Here is a 27,548-nt window from a genome sequence, read left to right on the forward strand (position 1 = left end):
CAGGCAAATCCCAGATACCCCAATCCAAGCAAAGAAAGAGCACATTTGAAGTCTTTAAAACAGAGCCACACCTGTTAGTCTAACAGACACTTTTATTTGCAGCCCTAACAAACAAATAGCAGTCTGCTGGTCAACAATAGCTGTATTTGGATAAGCTCAGACAGAGGGCTAAACGTGAACAAACATTCCCTTTCCCAATTCAATGGAAACAGAAGTCATATTTCACTATACTCGGTTAAATAATAATCTGCTCTGCCAGCTGTCAATGTTATGTACAGTACAGACCTCAGGATCTCGCTCCTTGCTGAGCTTCTCCAATCATTCATTTTGTTTTACCTTTTTTACTCTGTAAACAAAACGTATTATATATAGGTTATTTGATTAACCAACATTTAAACGTTTGTCATAAAACACGCCTCTCGAGTGATATTGCGCAATTAATGGAAAAACTCCCACGAACAAAATGCGATTATTTCAGATGCTTGTTTTAACAGTAAACGTGCAGTTAGCTGACACGCCTTCTATACTATACAGCCAATCACCATTTCCGAATCAAAGCAGCTGCGTGGGGATTGGCTGGTTCGTCCCCTCCTTCAGGTAATGAGAGCGCACCTTTGCTTGCTCACAATAACAGTCACCTTGAGACTTCCTAGAATTAACACAATTTACCGCTTGATCCTGAATGTTCGGCTGCTCTCCTTTGTGCGGAACAGACGGAGGATGCTGTAATGAGAGTCGGATGCGAGAAGTTGTTTGACCTGTAGTCCGAGTTTTCTTTCAGCCGTTCCCTGCGACTCACCTGCCGCATCTTCACCGACCTGAAAGTCCAGTTTCACTGTGGGAGCCCCGCACTGCACATGGCTCAGGAGGAGAAGTAAGTCGCCAATGTAAACACTAATACAATCATTAAGAAATTGCAAACTTAATTAAATTAAATAGCAAGAAGTTTTTAGTCTAGGGAATTTCATGACGTGTTGTATGTTCATATGTGACGTCACGTCATCGCAGCAGGTTGTTTTGTTTGAAAAAAATGCTAATTTTGATCCGGTGGTTCTATTATTACATTCCCTAAAGATAACCTAAAAGGAAAAAGGAAGAGGCCCAAGAATAGAACCCTGAGGAACTCCCACTATATTTTATTGTTATTAATGTGTTTAATTAATTAATTATATAAATATTTGTTTTTATATATTTATTTAGGTGATTAGGGGTTCCAAACTGTATATATATTGCAACAAGAACAATTTTGACAGATTGATGGTTTTTCTTTTCCTTTTCCTCTTCTGTTTGTGTTTGTTTGCTGTGGAACAACTATAACGGTGGGCCCGGACAGGTGTCTTATATTAGCTAACATCCTTGTACAGCCCCTCCCATGCAACCCTTCCTCACTGTAGTATCAATATCCAGCAGGATATAGTCCATTGTCCCACAGAAAAAAAGCAGTTGTGTGGAAAATGTAAAAGGATAGTTCTGGGAATTTCAGTTGTATGATCCAGTCCTTTGTAAACTTTATGAACCCTAAGGTATAGAGAGAGGTGGTATTATTGGGATCAAGCCTGATGTCCACACCGTTTGTTTGTTTGTTTGTTTATTTATTTATTTACATTATTTTGATAATATTTTGCCTTTTTGTCTATACTTCAGATTGTTTAATGTATGTACGTGTATATCTTCAATCTTGTTTTCTTAAATATCTTTCTTTAACTATACTATATGTATGTATGTATGTATGTGTGTGTGTGTGTGTGTGTGTATATATATATATATATATATATATATATATATATATATATATATATATATATATATATATATATATATATATATATATATTATACACACATGCATACATACATACATACACACACACACACACACACACACACATATATATATATATATATATATATATATATATATTACATATATATATATACACACACACACACACACACTGTATATACAGTCAAACCAAAAATTATTCAGACATTTTTTTTTTTTTTTTTTTTTTTTTTTATACATTTTTACTAGCGGGTGCAGGACACTATAGTTCATTTATGTAAGTGTTATCTGACATAATTAAGATTGTTTTTTTCTGATACAGTTTAACTCTGAGATCTTGTTGAAAGAAGTCTCTTATGCTCACCCGGGCACAGTAATATTGAGATTGAAGACTGGAGTAATGATGCTGAAAATTCAGCTTTGCCATCACAGGAATAAATTTCATTTTAAAATATATTCAAAAACAAAACAGTTCTTTTAATTTGTAATAATAGTTCTGTTTTTACTGTATTTTTGATTAAATAAATGCAGCCTTGGTGAGCAAAAGAGACTTTTTTTTTTTTAAAAAAAACATAAAAAAATTGTAAGGTTTCCAAACTTTTGACAGGTACTATATATCATACTCATACCTAGACCCTTTTTAAAATAACGTGCCTGTATTTTACAGTAAGCGTCTGGTTGTGGTGCTCCCTAATGAGTTAAGCATTCCATCCCGCCGTGCCTTCACGAGTGAAGATGAGGCATGGAAATCCTACTTGGAGAATCCACTGACCGCTGCCACCAAGGCCATGATGAGCATTAATGGAGATGAGGATAGTGTGGCCGCCCTGGGAATCCTTTATGATTACTATAAGGTGAGAGGTCATCTGTAACACTACAGTTAAGAATGAAATGAATGTGCCTGTTAGGGGTGTAAATATGGAAGTTATTATACCATCACTTTTCCTTCAGGTTCCTAAAGAGAAGAGGCTCCTACCAGTACCCAAACTTCCAGAAGATCATGAAAAGAGGTCAGTCAAGCACACAAGCATATAAGCATAACAATTTGAGTGAAAGGTTGAACTGAAAAATTAACATGAACATGATCCATGTTATCCAGCATGAGTTGAGAATGATCTAAAGACCATCTTGTGCTTTGATAGAAGCAAGTAAATAATTTGCTTGCATTTTATTTTTTGAAATCTTAAATATTTCTTCATTTTAGGCCATACATTTCTAGGTAGCTATAAACGAAAAAGAAAATTCCATGTTCCGATTGGAATAATTTGGACTAACCCCTTTGATTTCTGACCTCTTTCTTTTAGTCGGATCGGTCAAGATGGTTTTGAGTCCACAGAGAATCGTATTCATGTCCTGAAGTCACTTCCAGTCAACCTGTCCTTGAATACGGACATGCACAGTGCAGAAAATAAACAAGACCTGTACGATACAGTGCCGGTTGAGGAGGGTGTTGTGGCCACTGTGAAGGCTGAGGTTTATGCCCAGTCATTCTCCAACCATCACCAGCAGCAGGGGCTTCAGTATCAGCGCATGCACTACCACTCGGCTTTGCAGGATTCAGCGAGTGCCAGCCACGACGCATACATGAAGGATGAACAGTGTAGTACACCAGATAGTAGCACCTTTGAGGACTCCTACCCTGAGGAGACTATGGTGAGGCTTCTAACAGTTTATGACAATCACTGGTAATGGTAGCTACAGGCCATTATACATCTCAGGGATAATATGTAATGGGATTTAGACCCATTTGTTTCTTCAGTACGCTCACATGTCCATCATATCATGTTTTTCAGAAGTACAGGGTGCCCACCACACTAGGCGCTGAAAACTTCATCCAGGAACATCCAGGGGTGTAAGCACAGCATGCCAAACCCTTAATCTTTATTTACACTACAGAATTTGGGGGTCTGTAAGATCTTATGCTCACCAAGGCTGCATTTATTTGATTAAAATGCAGTAAAAACAGTAATATTGTGAAATATTATTATTGTGCTGCTTAATAGTATGTCGGTGTAGCATTGAGCATAGCTTTTTTTTCACAAATATGGACCAACAAAGTGTTTTTTCCTTTCTAAATTTGTTCTATTCACGCCAAAGTATTCCCATCCTCTCCTAGAGAATTGTTCCAGTACAATATAGAAGCGAGTCGCTCTGTGCGCGAGAAGGCCGGCGAGGGGCCCATGATCTATCTGAACAAAGGCCAGTTCTACGGCGTCACTCTCAGCGAGACCGGGGCCAACAAGGGCCTTCGTCATCCCATCAGTAAAGTGCGGGTAAGTTCTGCTGTTACCATGAAAGCACTCTTAACCCTGTTGCATATTTAATATTGAGGACCAGAACAATTGTAATGTAACTCTTGTCTCTCTCAGAGTGTAGTGATGGTGGTGTTTGGACAGGAGAAGTGTCGAGATGAGCAGCTAAAACACTGGAACTACTGGCACACCCGTCAGCATACGGCCAAACAGAGAGTCCTTGACATAGGTGAGATTCTGCTTTATGTATATCTTTTACATATGTCTTAAAGTGCCCCAATTATGCTATTTTAAAGGTTTCTAATTTTGTTTCAAAGGTCTTCTACATGCATCCAAAGTCAAAAAACACTTTAATTTTCTCATTATGTACATTGCAGCATCACCTCTTTTCTCACAGTGTCTGAAACGGTTCGTTAAAGGGGTGGTTTACTGTTTTTTTCTAGGCTTGCAGGCTTAACATGTCTTAATGCTTCGTTTAAAAAAAAAAAAACGCTGTATTTTTCATATATTTTACCTTTATTCTACACCGCTGTTTCCATTGTCATTTGAACAGCCGGTTTGACTTCCTGGTTCTAAGATATCACTCCCTCCGAAATAGCAATGGGCTCAGATTGGTTAGCTGGCCCAGTGTATTTTGATTCGCTGAAGCGTCCGGAAACGCCACACCCCTTACCATTAGTTGTTACATGTGCTTCAGAGGAAATGTAAATAATGGGGTCTATATTGCCATATCAAATTGAGCCAGTCTTGTTGTCAGAAAAAGGAATCAAAATTAAGTGACTTTATGCTTAAAACAAGAAAAAATATCTGCCAGTGGGGTAAGAAAAATAAAGTTGTTTTCCCTTTAAATTAAAGGATTAGTTCACTTCAGAATTAAAATTTCCTGATAATTTACTCACCCCCATGTCATTTAAGATGTTTATGTCTTTTTTTCTTCAGTCGAAAAGAAATTAAGGTTTTTGATGAAAACATTCCAGGATTTTTCACCATATAGTGGACTTCACTGGGGTACACCGGGTTGAAGGTCCAAACTGCAGTTTCAGTGCAGCTTCAAAGGGCTCTACATGATCCCAGACGAGGAATAAGGGTCTTATCTAGCAAAACGATCGGTCACTTTCTAAAAAAAATTATATACTTTAACCATAAATGCTCGTCTTGCACTGCTCTGCGATGTGCAACGCATTATGTAATCATGTTGGAAAGGTCAAGCGTGACGTAGGCGGAAGTACCGATTCAGTGTCTACTAAGTCAAACGGCCTTTACAAAAAAAAAGGTCAAACATCGTTGTCGGACGATTTTGAAGTTGGAGGAGAAAATGAGATGAAATGAGAGTTTTTCACCCTACCGCGGTACTTCTGTCTCACACGTGACCTTTCCAATGTGGCTACGGAATGCGTAGCGCATCGCAGAGCAGTGCAAGACGAGCATTTGTGGTTAAAAAGTATATAAATTTTATTTTTTTTAGAAAATGACTGATCAGTTTGCTAGATAAGACCCTTATTCATCAGCTGGGATCGTGTAGAGCCCTTTGAAGCTGCACTGAAACTGCAGTTTGGACCTTCAACCCCGGTGAAGTCCACTATATGGAGAAAAATCCTGGTAATTTCCTGGTCATTTCTTTTCGACTGAAGAAAGAATGACATAAACATTTCGGATGACATGGAGGTGAGTAAATTATCAAGAAATTTAAATTCTGAAGTGAACTAATCCTTCAAGGGTGAGTAAATGATGACCGAATTTTTGGGTGAACTATCCGTTTAAATTTTGCTTCTCATCTTTGCACTGAAGCAAGACTGAGGAAGAAATTATTCTTTTGCAGTGCGCAAAATTCCCAATAGTGTGGATTCCTGTTAAAATGACTAAATTTCACCTGCAATAATTCACAGAACAACAGTAAATATGACCGTACCTTAAGAATTATACCTACCCAGTGTTTCGGGGTGTGTCTTTGTATGTGTGACTCTGTGTGTGCATCATTATAGGCTATTCTTTTTTCTCTTTTATTCCCTGCGTCTGTATCACTGGGATACCAGATAACTGGAGTCCCCTCCTTTTGTTCATCTTGTTTTTTTTTTTCTTCCCAGTTCTTCATTCACAATATTTGAGGTGTATCCTAAAAAAGGGTCTGCAACTTTAGCACAATGCTTAGGGCAAAGTATTCCATCATAAGTCCCAGTTGGGAACCATAAGGACAATGGGGGGTCAGGTTAAAGGAAGGGGGGTGTTGACACCTGGGGGGCATTGTGATGGTCTTCTCCATGGCAGCTGGCAACCTGACGTGGTTTGGGCATGATTTTGGAAGAAAGAAACCCGATCTGATGATCCTGATGTTGTCCTGATTTGAATAACAGTATCCAGGGATTTTTCATAGTGCCTGAGGCTGAAGATCAGGATTTGAATAGGAGCGTTAACCGTTTGGGGGGGGGGGAGGTTGTATCCTCAGACAAACGGGGGCTTGGGAAAGGGTCCTGCTCTTTTGTAAACGGAAGGCTTGAGTAACATCTGCCATACATTTAAGCGGAGTTGTATTTACACAGCAGGCAGGTACGTGAAGCGTGTAATAGAACGCCCGCGTCTGAGGTCAAAATTCATCTCGCTGTTTTTTTTTTTTTTTTTTTTTTTTTTTTTTTTCTTTGAATCTTTAAATGACTCTAAATATAACCTGAAGTGCTCAAATTTGTTTGCAGCTTTGCATACCATATACATATTTTACTCGGGGCAAAACAAGAAAATGCTGTCTTTCCCACATTTATCTTGTCTTCATGTTGTTTGAAAATACAGTGGGCTGCAAAAGTCTTTGTGAAAATGTAGCATTTTGCAACTAATAGCAGCATAACTATTTGAGTGACAAGTTTAACTTGAAAACTGGCATGAATGTCTTAGTATTTAGTCTACCTTATGCTTTAATAAGAGCAGCACTCAAGCTGGCAAAACCTGATGATCATGTTCTCCAGCATGATTTGAGATTTGAAATTGTGCTTCAATGAACTGGACTTTAGCACTAAGGAGTTCAAAAGGTCACAAACTTGATTAAAGACTTAATGACGTAGAATAAAACATGTAAATAATATAAATAATGTAAAATAATATTAAAAATTTCTTATTCATTTACATCCTGTCATTTCTTGTTTTAAAAAAATCATAATAAATAAAAAATAAAATAAATACAATTTAAAATAAATTTTAAATGCAGTATTTTCAGTTTTTTATAATCAAATCTAAATATAATTAGATAAATATATTTTATACTATACTTATTTTAGTCATTTTAATGTATTTTGAATCCCAGATTTACCATGTAGCCTCAGACATTTCAAAATAAAAGTTTTTATATTATTTATCTAAATTTAGATTACATTTATTAGGTTCAATTTATTTTGTTCATTGAAATAAGATCTTGAATCCCAGCTTTTTTTTTAATATATATAATTTATTTAAATGTTTATAATTTTATTCATTTTAATGTATTTTATTTTTATTCATCTAAATAAGTCCTTGAATCTCATGTGGCTTTTGAGACATTTGTACACTGCTAAAAGGTTAGTTCACCCAAAAATGAAAATTTTGTCATCATTTACTCCATCCAAACCTGTAAGACCTTCATTCATCTTCAGAACACAAATAAAGATCTTTTTTGATGAAATCTGAAAGCTTTCTGCCCCTCCATAGTCAGCTACATAACTACCACTTTGATGCCTTAAAAAAAGTTCATAAAGAGATCGTAAAACTAATCCATATGAATTGAGCGGTTTAGTTTAAATTTTCTGAAGAGACTCGATCACTTTATATGATGAACAGATTTAATTTAGGCTTTTATTCACATATAATCATTGATCAGCGAACATAAGCAGAAGATCAAACGAACCTGCTTGATGCGTGAAAACAAACCTCATTGGTTCTTGCGGAAACTCAAGGGTGCTGCGTAACACACGAGAATGAACCTCACTGGTTCTCGCACGTCAAACAAACATGCTTGAGCTTCCGTTTATCATAACTGATGTGTGCGTTGATGAACGTTTATATGTGAATAAAAGCCTAAATTAAATCTGTTCATCATATAAAGTGATCATGTCTCTTCAGAAAATTTGAACTAAACGGCTCATTTCATATGGATTAGTTTTATGATCTCTTTATGAACTTTTTAAAGTGTCAAAGTGTCAGTTGCATAGCTGTTAATAGAGGGAGAGAAATAACTCCAATTTCATTAAAATGTCTTCATTTGACAGGTTTGGAACAACATGAGGGTGAGTAAATGATGACAGAATTTTCATTTTTGGGCGAACTAACCCTTTAAGGCTTTAAGAAATTATACTAAAGAAAGATTACAACTTAAAATTATGAAATATAACTAATATAATGTTTTCACAACTCATTTTTCACCCCTCAGCTGACTATAAAGAGAGCTTTAACACCATTGGCAACATTGAGGAAATCGCATACAATGCTGTGTCCTTCACCTGGGATGTCAATGAAGAGGCAAAGGTGAGACTTCAGTTTTTACCTGGATGTTAAGTTTGTTGTGTGTAGGTCAAGCTGAAGTTGTTTGATAACAGCCGCTCAGCCTGAGGAGATTCCAATTCCCTTCTCCTCCTCTTCCTTGCAGCATCCTATTCATTGTCAGGAGGATTTTCCTTCTTAGTTCCAGTGCTTAACAAGCTTACTTTAAGTGCACACTTAAAGGAGGAGGTCCACCCAGTGCTCATGGTCAATATTTGTCTTTTAAAATTAGGCTTTTTAGTTTCCTGATTCAGAAGATGGTGTTTTCTGAAATTCTTTGATAAAGTTTGCAAAAATATAAACATTTACATGCTTTCAATTTTAAGAGCCAACTGATGATGATTTGATAGTGTAGAAAGATGTTGTAAGATTTCAGTGATACTTGGTGTTTGTTCAACCATCATTTGCTCACATGCACCCACATGCACATTCACACAGAAACACAGAGCCCACACTATAAAGATTTGTTGTGAAAGATTTGTCCGTGTAAGCGTTTGCTAACGGATTTCTGTCAGAATTGATCACGTGGCCCTGAGAAAGCAAGTCGTTCTCATAACATTGAACAACAAGCTCCTCTATGAAACAACAGCTACAGGCACAGACATGAAAGGACGGGAGACCGTCAGTGGGAAACTATTTTCGCCTTGGGCTGAAGGATTCGCTAGCTTTCATCTTTCAACAGTCGTTTTTCCAGTGTCTCTTGATGTATTGGCATAAAACAGGTTACAGTTGGGAATATTTCAAATCAATTTAGTTTTGCTTACTATTTGAATAAACCGCAGACAGGCACACAATGTAAGAGTGGTTATGTGGTTTTGTTTTAAGTCGCCATTTAGAGATTTTTGTTTTAAGATTTAACATTCAACAGAGAAGATTGATTATTCCATATTAAAGGTCACAACTGATAAAAAGTTTTGTCTGCAATGAAGCTGGATAGATGTTTTTCAGATTAGAGATAGACTACTGTTAAAAAGATTTTCAAAGGAAAACTCACATTTTTGTAAAATTTTGTAGCTTTTTATTCAGGACTACTCTATTAATCAGACCGTCTGTAAAGTGTGAAGCTAAGGTGTAATTTCACTGCCACCTCTAACATGTTTTCCGAACATATGTCTGCCATTGGTCAAACAGATAGTCCCACCCCCTAAAATTATGCCATTGGTTGAACCAGTGCGTATCTTTTCAGCTTTTATAAGCATTTCACGCATGTGCGAAGACGCTGTGTTAAGTTAAAAAGAGGTTAAGGGATGATTTTTTTGTACATATGTGCAAGGTGGGCATATTGACTAGCACTTCATTCAAAAGAAGTTTTAAAAACATGCAGTGGAAAAATGGAAGACACAAAAATGGGAAAAAAAAGGTCTTGAGACACGTTTTTTAAAAGTTAAACTTATGCCACATGTTTAGAATGCTGTCATGTGTGAGACACTGTCAAAGACGCAAGACTTGAGCACAACAGTCAAAAACATCCGTCTAGCATATTTACAGAAAAACAATGGAAAAAAAGCAGAAAAGGACGGCCCCTTACTGCGCTGTTTTCTAGTTTTTAAATGCATAAACGTGTTCTGTGTGAACAGCTCCTTATTACACTGTTTTCTAGTTTTTAAAGGGTTAGTTCTCTCGAAAAAAGAAATTACTCACCCTCATGTCGTTCCACACCCGTAACACCACAACCCGTAACAACACAAGATATTTTTGATGATATCCGAAAGGTTTCTGATTTCCCTATACACAGCAATATCGTTCCAAATTTCAAGGCCCAGAAAAGTAGTAAAGACACTATTAAAATAGTCCATGTGACTACAGTAGTTCAACCTTAATGTTATGAAGCGATGAGAATACTTTTTGTGCGCAAAAACAAACAAAAATAATGACTTTATTCAACAGTTTCTTCTCCTCTATGTCAGTCTCCTATGCTGTTTACGTAGTAAATAGTACTTCCAGGTTCTACGTCAGAATGGCAACTCATTATTGGCTGGCTCCTGCATCAGCATCACACGCATGCGTCGTGCTGCTCACGTGTTCAGCGACGTAGAACCTGGAAAGTATTCTCGTCACTTCATAACATTAAGGTTGAACCACTGTAGTCATATGAACTGTTTTAACAATGTCTTTACTACCTTTCTGGGCCTTAAAATTTGGAATGACATTACTGTGTAAAGGGAGATCAGAAATCTTTCAGATTTCATCAAAAATATCTTAATTTGTGTTCTGAAGATGAACGAAGGTCTTACGGATTTGGAACGACATGCGGGTGACTAATTAATTACAGAAATTTCATTTTTGGGTGAACTAACCCTTAAATGCACCAACATATTCTGTGTGAACAGCCCCTTGTTTTCCTTTTTTAAAAATGCACAAATGTTTTCAGTGCACTTACTGCACTGTTTTCTAGTTTTTACATGCAAAAAATGCAAATATTCCCCTAATAGTTGAGCAGCTTGGTGTGGAAAAACTGGCCCCTGGCTCTCCTGTCATAAGATAAGACATGATTGCTTGGCCATACGTGACCTTTTCCAAGCTCAGAAATGCATGTTTTGTCAAGCTGATTTTTGCATGTATCTTATTTTTTTCCAGGTTTTCATTACGGTGAACTGTCTGAGCACAGATTTCTCCTCACAGAAGGGAGTCAAAGGTCTTCCACTTATGATCCAGATTGACACCTACAGTTATAATAACAGGAGTAACAGACCCATCCACAGAGCCTACGCACAGATCAAGGTCTTCTGTGACAAGGTTGGTGCTGCGTCAATGTGATTGTTGTAGGTCATAAAACTGCATTTGAATAACAGACCTCAGTTATTTTAGTGGCAGTGACAGTGGCAATTTCCTGTAGTGGCTGTAATTATGCGACCAACATGTAGTGTAGATATACTACATTATATACTAAACTTAGTGGAGTATTATTTAGTAAATTTAATTTCTATTTGTTCATTTTTCCAATCTCTTTCTACTGTCCTTTCCATTTCATATATCTGTGTAACAACAACAACAACAACAACAACAACAAAGGCACCACTAAACGCTTTATAACAAGGTTATTTACACATTTAACATGTACTACATTCTAACTTGGGTATCATGAATTAATATCTTTTTCATGCATTTGTTCATCTTAGTTCATTTAATTTTATTTATAAAAATACTTTTGTACATTGTAATATCCAAGACACAATCCAAGATTTAAAAATGCTTATAAGTTAATAATTCATGTTAACTGTTATGTAATGTTAATGTATACGCAGTCCTATTGCATTGTTACCAATATATAGTGAATAAATCGCAAGCATAATAATCTTCCATGGATGGACTACCCTATATATCATTCACTTTCCTAACCAATCCTAAACTAACTTCTTTTCACTTAATAGTAAATAGTGGTGTCTTCACTTGTGAAATTTCAGAGCATTTACTAATAACTATATTTATGTTTTTATAACACAACTCTGCATAGTGTATTTAATTTAATATTTTTACTTTTTCTTTCTACCAAGATGATTCTGAAAGAAAATGCCCAGAGCCTACTGTTATACTGTAACAAACGCTACTTTCACATGCATCTGACTGACAGATAAACCACACGCTCATGTCGTTAATGCTGCGGTTATTTCTGCAAACAGTTTGCTTCACACATCCAGTTTATCACTTTATCATTCAAATGATCTGTGCACATACATTTGTTACGATTCTTTGTCAAGGAACGCAACAAAAACAGGGAGATGCCACACAACCACTTCATTACAAAACAATTTATTAAACTAAAGAAAATAAACATGAAATGTTTAGTAGTCAGTATAGATGAATAGTCAGTGTGTCAGCGTGTGCATGTAAGTGATACAAGTGTAACCAGTTCAAACAAACACAACCAACAGAAGATTAAAGTCCAAAATCCATTCTAGGGAAGGCGGATCAGAACGAAAACTCCTCGAGTACGGCGGTGGTCTCCCGCAACCTCCATATCCCTCGAGAGCACTGGCAGCCTCATGACATACAGACAACAAACGCCAACAAGCACCAAGTCTCCTCCCGCCATCAGTTCGAACGAGTCCCTTTTTGAAAGAGCATTGATTTCGTGCAGGTGCAACACTACGTCAGCCAATCACCGGCAGTCTGCCAGTCACCTGCAGCTCAGATAGAAACACAAAGTGACTCACTGAGACGTCACACACCCCCCTTTAAAAGATCCTGTATCCCATGAAAAGGATCCTCACAGCACCACAAAACAAAAACAAAAAGTGAAAAATTTAAAAGCATACTTTCTTTTTATTCTATTATTCTTTATCCGATCCACCAGTACAAACTGTAAGAACATGATATCTCAATTCTCCTTGACTGCTCCCCTTACCCCCAGCAATCTGGATCCTGAAAGCAAATTAAGGAGACAAAGAGCACAGAAAAACAGAAACAACTGCCCAAACACTACAATATTACTCAGTGTGGTCAGGAACACGAGATAACGCATCTGCCACTACGTTATCAGAACCCTTGATGTGTTTTACAGTTAGACTGTAAGGTTGTAAAAAGAGAATCCAACGCATCAACCGCTGACTCGGGGACTGTAAAGAGTGTAAAAACGTTAAGGGGTTATGATCAGAATAAACCTCCACAGGTAGCCTTCCCCCCACGTACAAATCAAAGTGCTGAAGAGCCCAAATTAAAGATAAGGCTTCTTTCTCTATCACACAATAGTTCTTTTGATAAGTATTGAACTTACGAGAAAAGAAACTTAAAGGGTGATCAAGTCCAGTCTCACCTGTTTGCAACAGAACAGCCCCAGCACCAATCTGGCTTGCATCTACCTGTATTTTGAACGGCCTATCCAGTCTAGGGGCAGCTAGAACAGGAGCAGTGGTTAACAACAGCTTAACATTTTCAAAAGCTTTCTGACAATTTACACTCCAAACAAACTTGACAGAATTCTTGAGCAAATCAGTGAGCGGAGAAACAACAGTTGAAAAGTTTGGGCAAAACCCCAGATAATACCCCACCATACCCAGAAAACGCATCAGCTCTTTCTTTGTTGATGGGGGAGGGAAAAGTTGAATAGCCACAACTTTGGCTTGAATAGGACACACCTCACCTCTTACCGTCGCCTTGGCAAACTCACACTTTGCCAAGTTATCTGTAAGACATGCCTCTGCCAAACGGAAGATGCACGAAGATGTACCAAATGTTGTTCCCATGTGTCACTGAAAACCATAACATCATCCAGATACACCGCACAACCTTCCAGGCCGAATACCACTTTATTCATCAATCTCTGGAAGGTTGCGGGTGCATTTCGCAAACCGAAACTCTTAACAGAGTATGAATATAACCCAGATGGTGTAATGTAATGTAATTCTTGAGCTCTAGGAGTTAAAGGCACTTGCCAATATGCTTTTAAAAGGTCCATTTTGTTTACAAAATTTGCAGTACCCACCTGATCCACACAATCCTCCATTCGAGGAAGTGGAAACGCGTCGGGTTTAGTAATGGCGTTTAACTTACGGTAATCAGTACAAAATCTGTAAGTAGAATCTGGCTTCTTCACCAGCAAACATGGTGAAGCCCAACTGGAGCAAGAAGGAACAGCTATCTCATTCTCCAGCATATACTGAACTTCAGACTCCAACACTTTCCGCCTGCTGATAGGAACCCTGTAAAAACGCTGACGAATGGGACGCGCAAATGTTAACATTAAGTTCTTGCTTCGTCAATGCAAGAAATGCATGTCATTGAATGATCGGGGTTTTCTAGCATATTTACTTCAAGTGCTCAGGTAATGTCAATGGCATGACTCAAATCAGGGGTGGCCAAAATTACAATTTAAAATCAGAAAATGAGCATAGCTCCTTAACATATTCAAAACTTTGGAGATCCTGATTCAGCACACTATTATTAAGCTCCAGTGAGTGGCAAAGCATGTTTAACTCTTTAATGCAAGTGCCAGGCGCTGCCCTGTTAGTTTGAAAAGCCAGCTCGCCTTTGATACTCTGGCAGCCCTGAACAACATTAACAGCCAGTATGATCACACACTCATGTCTTCTCTACAGGGAGCTGAGCGAAAAATTCGTGATGAGGAGAAAAAGCAGCTCCGGAAGAAGGTCAAAGGTCAGACTGTTGGCCAGGGCCATGATGGTGAGAGTTCTGTCAATCAACCAAACATTCATTTATGCAAACCTGAACATGTGGTGCCATTATCCTTAGATGCTGTATCAATGAATCATACATTTTTACTCAGATGGATAAAATCCACTTCAGTCATGACAACTCTCAGGATAGTTGAACAACATTTTATTAATGTATTTAATAGATTGTACATTGGTTTGGTCTTGGTGGACTAGATCTGCTACCCTGCTGCTGCTGCAGAGCAAGTATGGCTTGCTTTTGCTAAATGAATCGTGTTCACGATTTAGCAAATAGAGGGAAAAAAATAGTAAATCGGGCGCACAATTTAGCAAATTGAGGGAACGATTTAGCAAATCGAGGGAACGAAATAGTAAATCGTCCACATGATTTAGAACGAAATAGTAAATCGTGCGCGCGATTTAGCAAATCGAGGGAACGAAATAGTAAATCGTCCACATGATTTAGAACGAAATACGTCCACATGATTTAGAACGAAATAGTAAATCGTGCGCACGATTTAGCAAATCGAGGGAACGAAATAGTAAATCGTCCACATGATTTAGAACGAAATAGTAAATCGTGCGCGCGATTTAGCAAATCGAGGGAACGAAATTGTAAATCGTCCACATGATTTAGAACGAAATAGTAAATCGTGCGCGCGATTTAGCAAATCGAGGGAACGAAATAGTAAATCGTCCACATGATTTAGAACGAAATAGTAAATCGTGCGCGCGATTTAGCAAATCAAGGGAACGAAATAGTAAATCGTCCACGTGATTTAGAACGAAATACGTCCACATGATTTAGAACGAAATAGTAAATCGTGCGCACGATTTAGCAAATCGAGGGAACGAAATAGTAAATCGTCCACGTGATTTAGAACGAAATAGTCAATCGTGTGCACGATTTAGCAAATTGAGGGAACGAAATTGTAAATCGTCCACATGATTTAGAACGAAATAGTAAATCGTGCGCGCGATTTAGCAAATCGAGGGAATGAAATAGTAAATCGTCCACATGATTTAGAACGAAATAGTAAATCGTGCGCACGATTTAGCAAATCGAGGGAACGAAATAGTAAATCGTCCACGTGATTTAGAACGAAATAGTCAATCGTGTGCACGATTTAGCAAAGTGAGGGAACGAAATTGTAAATCGTCCACATGATTTAGAACGAAATAGTCAATCGTGCGCGCGATTTAGCAAATCGAGGGAATGAAATAGTAAATCGTCCACATGATTTAGAACGAAATAGTAAATCGTGCGCGCGATTTAGCAAATCGAGGGAATGAAATAGTAAATCGTCCACATGATTTAGAACGAAATAGTAAATCGTGCGCGCGATTTAGCAAATCAAGGGAACGAAATAGTAAATCGTCCACATGATTTAGAACGAAATACGTCCACATGATTTAGAACGAAATAGTAAATCGTGCGCACGATTTAGCAAATCGAGGGAACGAAATAGTAAATCGTCCACGTGATTTAGAACGAAATAGTAAATCGTGTGCACGATTTAGCAAATTGAGGGAACGAAATTGTAAATCGTCCACATGATTTAGAACGAAATAGTAAATCGTGCGCGTGATTTAGCAAATCGAGGGAATGAAATAGTAAATCGTCCACATGATTTAGCAAATCGAGGGAACAAATTAGTAAATTGTGCGCACAATTTACTTCGTTTTTTTCTTCCGTGTCATGTGCGGGCTCCATACTTTTGGATGCACTGTGGTTATAAAGGGAAGTAGTAATGGATACGTGAAATTGATTGGCTGTGGAAGTGACATTGAAACAACCAATCAGAACGCAAATAGAGTTTCATGGCTAAACTATTCATATAGTTGTCACATATTAGGTGAAAACCTGTAGTGCAAACTTTTTGTTTTGTCATATTCTTATTCATCACAAGATGTTTATGACCTTTTTTTTTTTTTGTCCCTGGTGTCTCATGAATATATGTTTCAACTTGCTGATTTTTGTCTTGAGTCATTGGTTTTCTTTCACCCTGTTAGGTAAGAGAGGGAGTTTTGCCACTTTACCTCAAAAAAGGCCAGATATCACACTTTTCAAAACTATGACAGACTTGGAGTCCCAGCCTGTCCTCTTCATCCCTGATGTCCATTTGAACAACCTCCAGAGAGCCGGTCAGGTGAGGAGGAATGATCAATGCAGTGATACTAAAGTCGTTTCAGTACTGAATTGTTGGGTATTGATGTGGAATACTCAGAAGTGATAATTAAGGTGTAGTCTCTAAGTAGTTAATGGTGACTTATAGGATATTTTGAAAGCACGGTCATTATTATGTAGAGCATGTGCAGTTTTAAGTCTCTATAATGTTTTGTACTCTCTTTGTGTATAGGTGTTCAGCTTTGGCGTTGAAGAAATGGAGAATGATGGGTCAGTGTGATTACTGTGGATGTTCTTGTTTATTCTAATTGTATTAGTATTTAGGGATGCAAGATATGGCTTTATCTGGTTATCTGCTGAGATTTTTTTAAATGTATGGAGGATGAATATTTTCCCATTTTTAACTGTGCATGCTTAATTTCCCTGTTTTAAGATGTACATTTGCTGTCATCTAACTCTTACTTAAATTTATTTTTAAAAACACTAATAGAAATGTTAAATGTAGTCTTTAGCCACTCTCAAAATGAATGTTTTTCATTAATGCACATTATAATGTCATGCCTAAGTTCACTTAATCACTGATTTTAGTTGAACTGTTTTATTTTTAATTTATCTAGGCAAAAATATTTTAAAATGATCAGCCACTTATCAGTTTTTGACAACATGAAAATAATTATCATCTTTTAATCAAATTTAATGATGCATCACTATTTGTATTAAGCTCAGCAAACATCAGACCAGTAGAATCAATCCAGGTGTTTCAAATGTATCTTCATTTATTTTTATTGCAGTAACATTGAAAGGCAACATTACAGAAGTATAAAAATTATGGATTTATCTGTTTCTCATGCAGGGTGGCCATGAAAAGATCATTCCGGTCAGAGGATGATGTTTCTCCGCCCGCCAAATACAGCAGAGAGGACAAGAGAGGTATGAATTACTGCATAGATGTGAGATTTACATGTCAAGGCAATAGATTTTGTCCCATTCTTCTATATATTCATTTATATACATATCTGTACATGATGTTTCTGCAGTCCTGCTGTACGTAAGGAGAGAAGCTGATGAAGTTTTTGATGCACTGATGCTGAGGTCTCCAACACTGAAAAGTTTACTCGAGGCAGTAAGTACATGATTCAAGATTTTTAACAGGAAGAAGTGATAAAGTATTACACTGCATTTGGTAGTAGGTCAGATTACTTTCCACTGAATACAACAGAGTTGGAAATAAGCTGCCATTCACAGAGGATTTTCTGTTTAAGCTGCTGTTTGGATTTTAAGGTCTTTTTTTCTCCTGAAGATATCAGGCAAATATTCTGTTCCTGTGGAGAAGATGACTAAAATCTACAAGAAAAGCAAGAAAGGGTAAGTAAACATTTACCTGTATAAAATCCATTCTCTCAACTTGCTATAAAAGCAAAAATGTATGTTTTTTTTTTTTTTTTTTGTTTGTTTGTTTGTTTGTTTTTCATTTTGAATTGGTTTAATTGTTCACTCTCATTCAACCACTAGTATCCTGGTCAACATGGACGACAACATCATTGAGCACTACTGCAACGAGGACACGTTTATCCTGGCCATTGACAATCAGGGGGACTGTTTCCGGGTCACTCTCACTGAAATTTAAATGTTAGTGCCACAGTAACATTCTACTGGGAGGACTTAATTGGGACCCTGAAGCAGCACACAATTCATTCAGCGCTTCAGTACTCGTGTTTGGTTCTTATGACCTCTGTAATAGAAGATGAAAACGTCTTCGGAAGTCGTTGACTTGGGAATGCACTTCAGTGGACCTGCTGGTACAGCTTAATTGTTTAAATAAACATCATGATGGACAGTCTGAACAACACATAAAATGCTCTTCCAAACCACTATAATATGCCTGTCAAGTTTAAAGCCTTTTTTTTTTTTTTCTTTGTGCTGTCTCCCCCTTGTGGCCAACAGTGTGAAGCCCTAAAAAAAGTACCAGACTTTAGCACGGATCAATGCTTCGATGATATTTTAACATTAAAGAGATCTTTTTTTTATCATTGGAGGAAGACATATTGTGTTGTAAATTATATCCACAACAATGCCATGAATACACTCTGCTCTACACCTTATGTGTTGCATGGATGCATGTATAGTTTACCCATATTTCTCATTGTGTTTTATGTTGATGTTTTGATGTCTTTTTAAAAACATACCTTGTACATATTTTTTATGGTTGTATGTTATCAGTTGAATAAACAAGTCCAGAGTATCTTCACTGTTGTACGTTCAAATATTTGGTAAACTGTTTGACCAATTGAAGTTTAGTCACTTCTACTACCTTTCTGGGCCTTGAAAGTGGTAGTTGCGTAGCTGTCAATGGAGGGACAGAAAGCTCTCAGATTTCACTAAAAATATCTTAATTTGTGTTCCGAAGATGAACAAAAGTCTTGCAGTTTTGGAATGACACGAGGGTGAGTAATTAATGACAGAATTTTCATTTTTGGGTGAACTAACCTTTTAAATGTCTTAACAATTAATTATGTTTTGTAGTTTATAACATTACAGTATTTTATCCGTTTTATTATTTGTATGAAATTTGCATGAAATATGTATGAGTCCTTGCTTTTGCTAAACAGCAGTTAAATGTTTGTTTTGATATAGTCTGTGCTTGTTCAGGAAAAACCACTTTAGGCAGAAGAGAACTGAATTTAAAAGCACTAATCATATCACATTTTAATATGAAAACACACCCTTTGACTCTTAGGCTATTTGTTTCCCAGGCTTTAGGTGTGTGTATAATTATGCAGGCACAGGTGTCTCCATATGTCTGAGGAGGTTCAGTCTTTAACCCTTGGGGGGGATTTGCTTGTTTTGAGTCTGATAACTGCTGATTCCTGCAGTGTTTTCCAATCGCAAACAATAATATTGAAACGTTTAAGCAAGCGTCTGACAAGTTCCCAAACTGGTTTCTGGTGTTTTCTGAGAAACATGCAGCTCATATATAGCTATGACCCAGAGCTTAGAAGTACTATGGTGAGGCCAACAAAAAAAAAAACAACCTCATTTTGATTCCTGGCAATCTTTCTGTCATCACCTACTACACTTTTGTACCTATTGTACTTATGTACAATGTAGCCTATTTTCCTACATTTGTGCAAAGGTATATATAGCCTATACATTTACATGGGTCTATATGTAATATCTCACACAAATAATAATAATAAACAAAAAGCACTACAATTTACATTGCGACTAAACTGAAAACTTTACTCTTATTTTGAACCTGCCAATGAGGAAGAGCTCTGATCAAAAGTGAAAGTAGCCTGTAGGCTATCTGAATGTATCGCGGTTCGTGTTTCGAGGTTAGCCTAGCAGAGAGCCGTTTCATATCTTTGAATAAGATGCGTTTTTGCTCACTTAATGTAAACATATGCATATAACAAGCGACATCTAGCAAAATTATTAGTTATATTGTCAGGAGCTGCTCGGTGATGTTAACAATTCTCGTCTTCCTTTCGTTGGTTTATGGTGAGTTTTCGATATTTATTTGTGTTCCTATATTGTTTTCAGCCGAGCTGCTTCCATATATTTGTATAGATAGATTATATATTAATTAATGTAATATGAATAATATTTTACGACGTTAAATCGATTAATGGATTTTGCTTTCGGTTTTATTTTCAATAGTCTAATTTTGGTAGATTTGTCTCCCTCTGCTGATGAAGTGAATGTAGTGTCCTAACTACTGTGCTAATGTCACAGGGCTAGAGGGAGCCGATGTGGTCCTGTCCTGCTCACTGATCGAAGAGGGGGGAGGGATGGGAGGCATGATGGGCGGGGCGATGTTCAAGCGCACCCCCTCCACTCTGGTATTCAGGGATCTCGTTGGAAATGCTGATCTTTCACCAGAGCTCGTGACCCCATATAACCCTCCTGAGACCCCTAATGCTGATGATCTAATCTTTGAGTTGATGTGTAAGTGCAGTGAACCTAAACTCAGCAAATTGAATATGTCTAAATGAAAAATATATAGAATATCTTTATTGTTTCTCACCCCACAGTACCATCCATTCAGATTCCTAATGCAGACTTGCTTCTTCATGCTGATTGTAACGAACAGGAAGTGGTTTGTGAGATCAGTCGTTATGTTCCTCGTGGGGCTGATATGGATTCTCTACCTGCTCATTTCATTGGCTCAGTTCAGCTGGTGGGTGGCGGCATCAGCCTCACTCTGGTACTGCAGACCCTTCACAGCGAGACAGCACAATCCGACACACAACCACTTGTGCAGAGTAAACTCAACCTGACTCTCAGCCAATCAGGAACGTTGCTGACAGAGGGTAATGTAATATGTTAATCTGGTCTCTATGTTAACGTATATAGTTTCCTTTGTATAGCTATCTGCTATGGTGAAATCCAATGAAACAGTCTTCCTATTTTTGATTAATAATATTTAAGGCGACCTGTTAAATATTAGATGGAAGGGAAAATATTTCATCGCTTTTGCGTTTGCTCGCAAAACTTTTGAGTTCTCTCACAAAGTTTTGCATTCCCCTGAGAAACTTTGCATTCAGTAGCAAAACATTTGCATTCTCTCGAAAAAATATTGCATGTTTCATGAACAAAGTTCAGGAGGAACACGTTTAAATGATCTATCCAATCAACACGCCATTCCAATAAGCAATTATTAATCTTAATTAATTATCTGGGTTCGTCAAGAGGTTGTCAAAATAATCCCAGTTCACACGGATCCAGGAAACTGACAAAAATGCTGTATTATGCTGCCAGGCCAGTAGTTGGCGATGTCACTTTGTAAAGAAAAACTATGCGCATATAGATACGCATGCTCATATCATCACTGTTTTCACAAATTTGTGTTTTTGTAATTTACATGGAGACGATAATGGTATTGTTTTCAAAAACGTGCACTTTGAAGCCAGTTTGTGTAAATGAATGGCTAAAATGCATTGAAATTTTTCCATTTTTAGTTGAAAACGTTGTCATGTAAACCCACGAGAAACTTTGCATTTGCTCGCAAAAGCATTGAAACATAGTTTCCCCTCCCACCTCTTATTATTTCTATCACAAAGTTTTTTGTGAGCAAACGCAAAAGTTGTACGGGCGAACACAAATTTTCTTGGGGGAACACAAATGTTTTCTGAGAGAACGCAAAGCCATTGAATTATAATTTTTCCTTCCCATCACCATGTTCATTTAGGGGCTCCGAAAATAAGTTTGGGTCATAAATATATAAAAATTAAGGAAGCGACTCTATAACAAGAATAGCAATAGGTGCTTTCAAAACATGGATTCATGAAACTTTGAAATCTACTTTCAGTCTTTTTTGAATCAGTGGTTCGGAGTCGTAGACTGTAAAAAAAAAGATGGATGACATCTCCACTTCCTTCCACTGTAGAAAAATGAAGCCAAAATATCCCAGAAATGGTTAATGTCTTTCGGAGCCGGAGTCTGTGCAGTAGTTATCCCAAGGTGGAGCCGCGGTATCGAGGTCCCGCCCACAATCCCGTTCCCACAGACTGTGGCAAGCACAGCTGTCAATTATGAGTCAATGATAGTCAAATAACTGACTAAAACCAAACTTACTGACAAAAACAAACACTCGAACATACGTTTGCGTGATAAGAGCTACCTAAATTGACAGCAAACATCTTCTGAAAGAAAATATTTGAAGTGTAATTGGATTTTTTAGTTTGGCTCGTGTCCCATTCGATTACATGGGGAGGGCAGGGTTTATGACCTATACTGCAGCCAGCCACCAGGCGGCGATCAAAATGCTTTGGATTCACTTTTCAGGACGTGTGCGGCACACTTGTTCAGAGCGCATATCAAATTGCCCAGGTCATGTGATATCTGCAATGCAAACGAGACTTTGTTACGTCATTCTGTTTCGAACTTTGTTTCGAATCATTTTAAAATTATGATGGTTCATCTAGATGATATTGATCTGATGTCTAATGATTTTAACTGATGCTGAGTCAGTTTTATAATGTACATTTAGTTTGAATTATTTTGAATTTTAATACTTTATGCATGTGTAACGGAGGCCAGCTAGTTGCTGTGCAAATAAATCTCACTCCTCTAATCTCAAGAGATGCTCTAACGACTGATGCTAGGGTTGCAGCCTTTAGCCTCCTCGTTAGAGCGTCCGACTCCCACGCCGGGGACCCAGGTTCGAGGCCCGCGCAGAGCGGGGCGAATAGGACCTGGGTAAAGGGGTTTACATTGGTGCCATGACCCGGATGGGAGTGAGGTTTAGGGGGGTGAGTGTAATGGAGGCCAGCTAGTTGCCGTGCAAGTAAACTTCACTCCTCTGATCTCAAGAAATGCTCTAGCGACTGACATTAGGGGTTGCAGCCTTTAGCCTCCTCGTTAGAGCGTCCGACTCCCACGCCAGAGACCCAGGTTCGAGGCCCGGGCAGAGCGGGGCGAGTAGGACCTGGGTAGAGGGGTTTACACATGTATAATACAATGGAGAATGATAGTTATTTCTAATTGGCCTAGATTGCCAAACTCTGTCTATAACACACAAAACAGACTACACTCATAATAAAAGATCACAAATTAAAAATACTCTTTATATTCAATGATTTGTAGATTATATTTAATAGATTCTTCTTGAAAACATTTGCAATTGGTTTGTGAAAAGTGTTATTACACATTTCAGCTTTATTCTCGTTGCGTTTACAGCATATTGTCGCCAGTGTGTGGTGGTTTGAACACTTTGAAAAATTTCGCAAGGCTTTGTTTCTAAAACTTGCTAGATTCTTGTTATGGAGTTGCTCTCTCTATGATTTTCTTTAACTAATCTTACTTTTAACTTAATTGTTAACATTTCTCCACCTCTCTCTCACTCTCTTCTTATACCCAGTTGTGTTTGTGGTGTTCTCGCGCGTCCCATCCATTGTGGCTCCAATAGGGGGTGATGTGCTGTTAGACTGTGGCTTTAGACAGAAGGACTCAGTCCCTGGGCAGGAAGTGACACTAGAGTGGCGCTTACAACACAGAGGAAATGGCCGTAAAATTCTTGATATGAAAGCGAGGGAGGTGGAGACAGACATGGCACCAGATGGTAAGTGAGAAATATTCAGATAATTAAAGGAAATTATGGTTTGGATGCTAAATATCACAATACTATTGTACACTACAGTATTTGTGGACCGGGAAGACACAAGCGCTGAAGCAGATCTTCTGGTGAGGGATGGTAATGCGTCTCTGACTATGCAGAGGTTAAAGGTCACAGATGAGGGCACATACATCTGCACTGTCGGCTCTGGGGAGTTTCAGACTCAACAGATCGTGCAGCTGCAAATTACACGTGAGTCTTCCACTGAATGGTCAAAATGTCCCTGAGATTTCCTGACATTATATAAAGGTGTTTCTTCAGCTGTGTATGGAAGCTTGCAGAATTCTTTTCTCAGAATTGCGAAATATAAACTTGCAACTGCGAGTTATAATTGAGAGTCAGAATTGAGAGTTTATATCTCACAGATCTGACTTTATTTATATAAAGGCACGATAGCCATGATGAAACGTTTTAAGGTGAGCTTCATATAACAAAAAGAAAAATTGTAATCTGTTTGTTTTTATAAAAAATCCAAACATTGGATATAATGTAAGTGCTCAAAGTTGAAGAAACCCATTAATTGTTCACATCCATAAATACTAAATTTTATATGAAGGTAATTAGTCAAAGATTCCAATCCATATCACTCTCTATTCTTTACCCAGAACCTCCTGATGTCAAACTATCTGAGGAGAAACTGATATTTGAGGATTCGACGCCTCAGAAACTGAGCTGTCATTGTCATCGTTACTACCCTCTGGATGTGCAGGTCAGCTCACTTTCACAACAGCCAAAAAGTACAAAACCATATTACAATTGTTTTGGAGTTGGGCTGTTGTTTAGTAGTGTCCTGATGGCCCTGTGCTCCTGTAGGTGGAGTGGTTTTTCCAGGTGCCCTCTGCAGAAGAGCCGGTCTCTTTGACAAAAGAATCCTCCCTCTCCAGCCATCGGCAGCACAGTGATGGAACATATTCCCTCTCCTCTCACCTCACCCTACGGCCCGACACGCACCCACCGGGGACGGTTGTCACCTGTAGGGTCTCTCACACCGCCCTAGAAACACACAGTGAGGTCAGCCTGACTGTGGACAAACCTGAACCAAGTAAGTGATTTTTAAAGTTACGTTACCCATGATGTTTTTACAAATATGATTTTTTTTTAAATGTAAATTGAATGTTTATCACAGAGCAAAGTATTCTTTAAAAAAAAAAAAACAGCGATTTTAAAGTGCCCCCATTATGCTTTTTCGAATATTACCTTTCATGCGAATGTAAAAGATTTGCAAAGTTTTAAAGATCAAAGTGCATGACAAATAAATGTATTGTCTCCTAAAAGAAAGAATCGATTCTGAACTGAGTCTTCAGTAATAGAGTGGTGGAACTATGACGTCACTTTGTAGGCCAATCGGCAGTTAGCATCACGCTGGTTCCCTTGACAAAATCCCAACAAGATTTTCCCATAAGCTTTAGGATTATCAACAAAAGTTTATGATACTTACACGCTTTGTCCATCGAGATAATTTTCACAGATTAACACAACTTTTATGAATTTTGAAGCCTAAATGCAGTCGCCAGAAGCAAAACGCTAAAGGAAGGCTATAAGCGAACTACACCATGGTCGCAAGATTTCTATGTCACCACCACTAAGCTTCCGACAACTCTTTCAGTCTTTATCTAAAGCCATTTTTCTTGAAAGTTTGAATTCATTTGTAAGAGCGCAGTTATAAGCATAAAACGTACTGAGTTTACCTGTTCAGCGTGATGCCGTTTAATGTCGCCGACAGCCTCTGTAATCCGATTAGCGTAGAATAGAACATGAGCTTGTGTTAAACACGGACCTTATTTCACCTATTTAACCAAAAACCCATTCAAAAAACCCACTGACTGTGGGACGATGGAACCGGAAGTGCTAAAATGCTAACTCGCTTCCGGGTTTTAGCCTACAAAAATGCGTCATAGTTCCACCACTCTATTCCAGTCTCATTTCCTGTTACATACCTACATAACAATGAAACAAATTTGCATAACGCCAGCCTATGGTCATGAGCAACATCTACTTTGGCCCGCCCTCAAACACTGTAGTTGTAGCTGAGGCCTGGAAGAGTTTGGTTCTTGTTGTTGACGTGTCGAGAAGTTGACGTTTTCTGCACTGCAAATCCACTTTGCATGCACTTCCAAAGGATGTGGACTCGTGCTAGAATTGATATGGTAAAACCGATGGCAACATTACTGTTCGTATCACTGAGTATATGAGATATGGTAATTCAGATATGGTAATAGATGTTTCATAAGCGGTCGCCCAATTACAACAGACTGGGCCTTCTGACCAATCAGAGCAGAGTAGGCTCTCAGAAATGAGGGGTTTAGAGAGGCTGAATCTTTGAACTAATCGTTTTCAGACTCTGAGAGAAATGAGGTGACGTGCTATGTATATTATTATTATTTGTGTGTATATTATTATTATGATGCATGTAAACCTATTGTAGGAGACTCCAAAACAAAATTAGGAACCTTTAAAACAGCATAATTGGGGCACTTTAATATGCAACATAAGTTAGTGATTACTGCAAGTCTAGTCATGTGTTAATTTAAGTATTCATGAGCTCTGTTGCTAATGAAAGTTGTGGAACTTTTTGAATTTAACAGAAAAAGCCTTCTGGACAATCATCTTCATGTTGGTGATATCAGTGCTGTTTTTGTATCAAGCATTCAGAGGTGCAGGTGAGTTTCATTTTTAACACATCAACATGTAACTACATATATATATATATAGCATGAACTATATGATACTGTTCAAAAGTTTGGGGTCGGTATGATTTTTATTAAAAAGAAATTAACACTTATTCAGCAAGGATGCATTAAACTGACAGTAAAAAGTGAAAAAGACTCTTTTAGATTAATGTTACAAAAAAAGCTATTTTAAATAAATGTTCTTTTGAACTTTTTATTTGTCAAAGACAAAAAAAAAAAAACAATGTTTCCACCAAAATATTAAGCAGCACAACTGTTTTCAACATTGATATAATAGGAAATGTTTCTAGAGAATCAAATCAGCATATTACAATGATTTCTGAAGGATCATGTGACATTGAAGACTGGAGTGATGCGGAAAATACAGCTTTGATCACATGAATAAATTATAATTTAAAATGTATTAAAATAGAATAAAGTTATTTTAAATTATAATAATATTTCAGAATATTATTAATTTTTATTGTATTTTTTAAATGCATCCTTGGTGTGCATAAGAGACTTTCAGAAACAAGGAAAAAAACTTTTGAACGGTACTGTATACCACAAAATAGTGAGGGGATTTAAATGTTAAATTTATTTTTATTATAATCATTTTTTTGTATTATTATTATGTCTTTTCAGAGAACTGAGGACCTGTCTTCTGAGTGAAATCTTGGGAAGGAGCCATTTTAGCTTGTTTGATTCAACTGTCTTTCAGTGGATTTATTTGTGGTACATTTGTTTAATAGAAGTTAAATGTCAAAAAAGGTTTCCTGCGTAATTTATTCTATAAACATAAAATTAATTCCACTGTTTTTCTTCCGATGTTCTGATCTATTGGATGTTGTTTATTTGTTGTACATTTTCCTTGTTTTGTTAAATAAAAACAGAAACCGAGCAGGTTTTGTTTATGGTTTTACTGGCATCATCTACAGTATCAGGGACACACAAGCATGCTCTTTATACAATCTATTCCTGACATCAGGGCTG

General features: G+C 37.5%; 2 protein-coding genes across 2 annotated transcripts; both read left to right on the forward strand.

Annotated features, from left to right (window-relative positions):
• Window positions 1-587: 587 nt before the first annotated feature.
• On the forward strand, window positions 588-19,011 carry grhl2a (grainyhead-like transcription factor 2a). Its single transcript, XM_051866344.1, has 16 exons — window positions 588-874; window positions 2,450-2,636; window positions 2,734-2,792; window positions 3,087-3,435; window positions 3,576-3,634; window positions 3,899-4,055; window positions 4,152-4,263; window positions 8,422-8,516; window positions 11,109-11,267; window positions 14,567-14,651; window positions 16,655-16,791; window positions 17,002-17,039; window positions 17,623-17,699; window positions 17,807-17,892; window positions 18,070-18,134; window positions 18,282-19,011. Exons 1-16 carry the CDS (start codon window positions 858-860, stop codon window positions 18,394-18,396), a joined length of 1,797 nt encoding a protein of 598 aa, XP_051722304.1. The 5' UTR covers window positions 588-857; the 3' UTR covers window positions 18,397-19,011.
• A 1,009-nt stretch (window positions 19,012-20,020) lies between these two features.
• Window positions 20,021-27,456, forward strand: tapbpl (TAP binding protein like). Its single transcript, XM_051866431.1, has 9 exons — window positions 20,021-20,270; window positions 20,505-20,717; window positions 20,804-21,082; window positions 23,632-23,832; window positions 23,911-24,078; window positions 24,492-24,595; window positions 24,700-24,928; window positions 26,472-26,546; window positions 27,201-27,456. Exons 1-9 carry the CDS (start codon window positions 20,234-20,236, stop codon window positions 27,206-27,208), a joined length of 1,314 nt encoding a protein of 437 aa, XP_051722391.1. The 5' UTR covers window positions 20,021-20,233; the 3' UTR covers window positions 27,209-27,456.
• Window positions 27,457-27,548: the final 92 nt, after the last annotated feature.

The sequence above is a fragment of the Ctenopharyngodon idella genome, chromosome 16, assembly GCF_019924925.1.
Source record: "Ctenopharyngodon idella isolate HZGC_01 chromosome 16, HZGC01, whole genome shotgun sequence".
NCBI classification, from domain to species: Eukaryota; Metazoa; Chordata; class Actinopteri; order Cypriniformes; family Xenocyprididae; genus Ctenopharyngodon; species Ctenopharyngodon idella.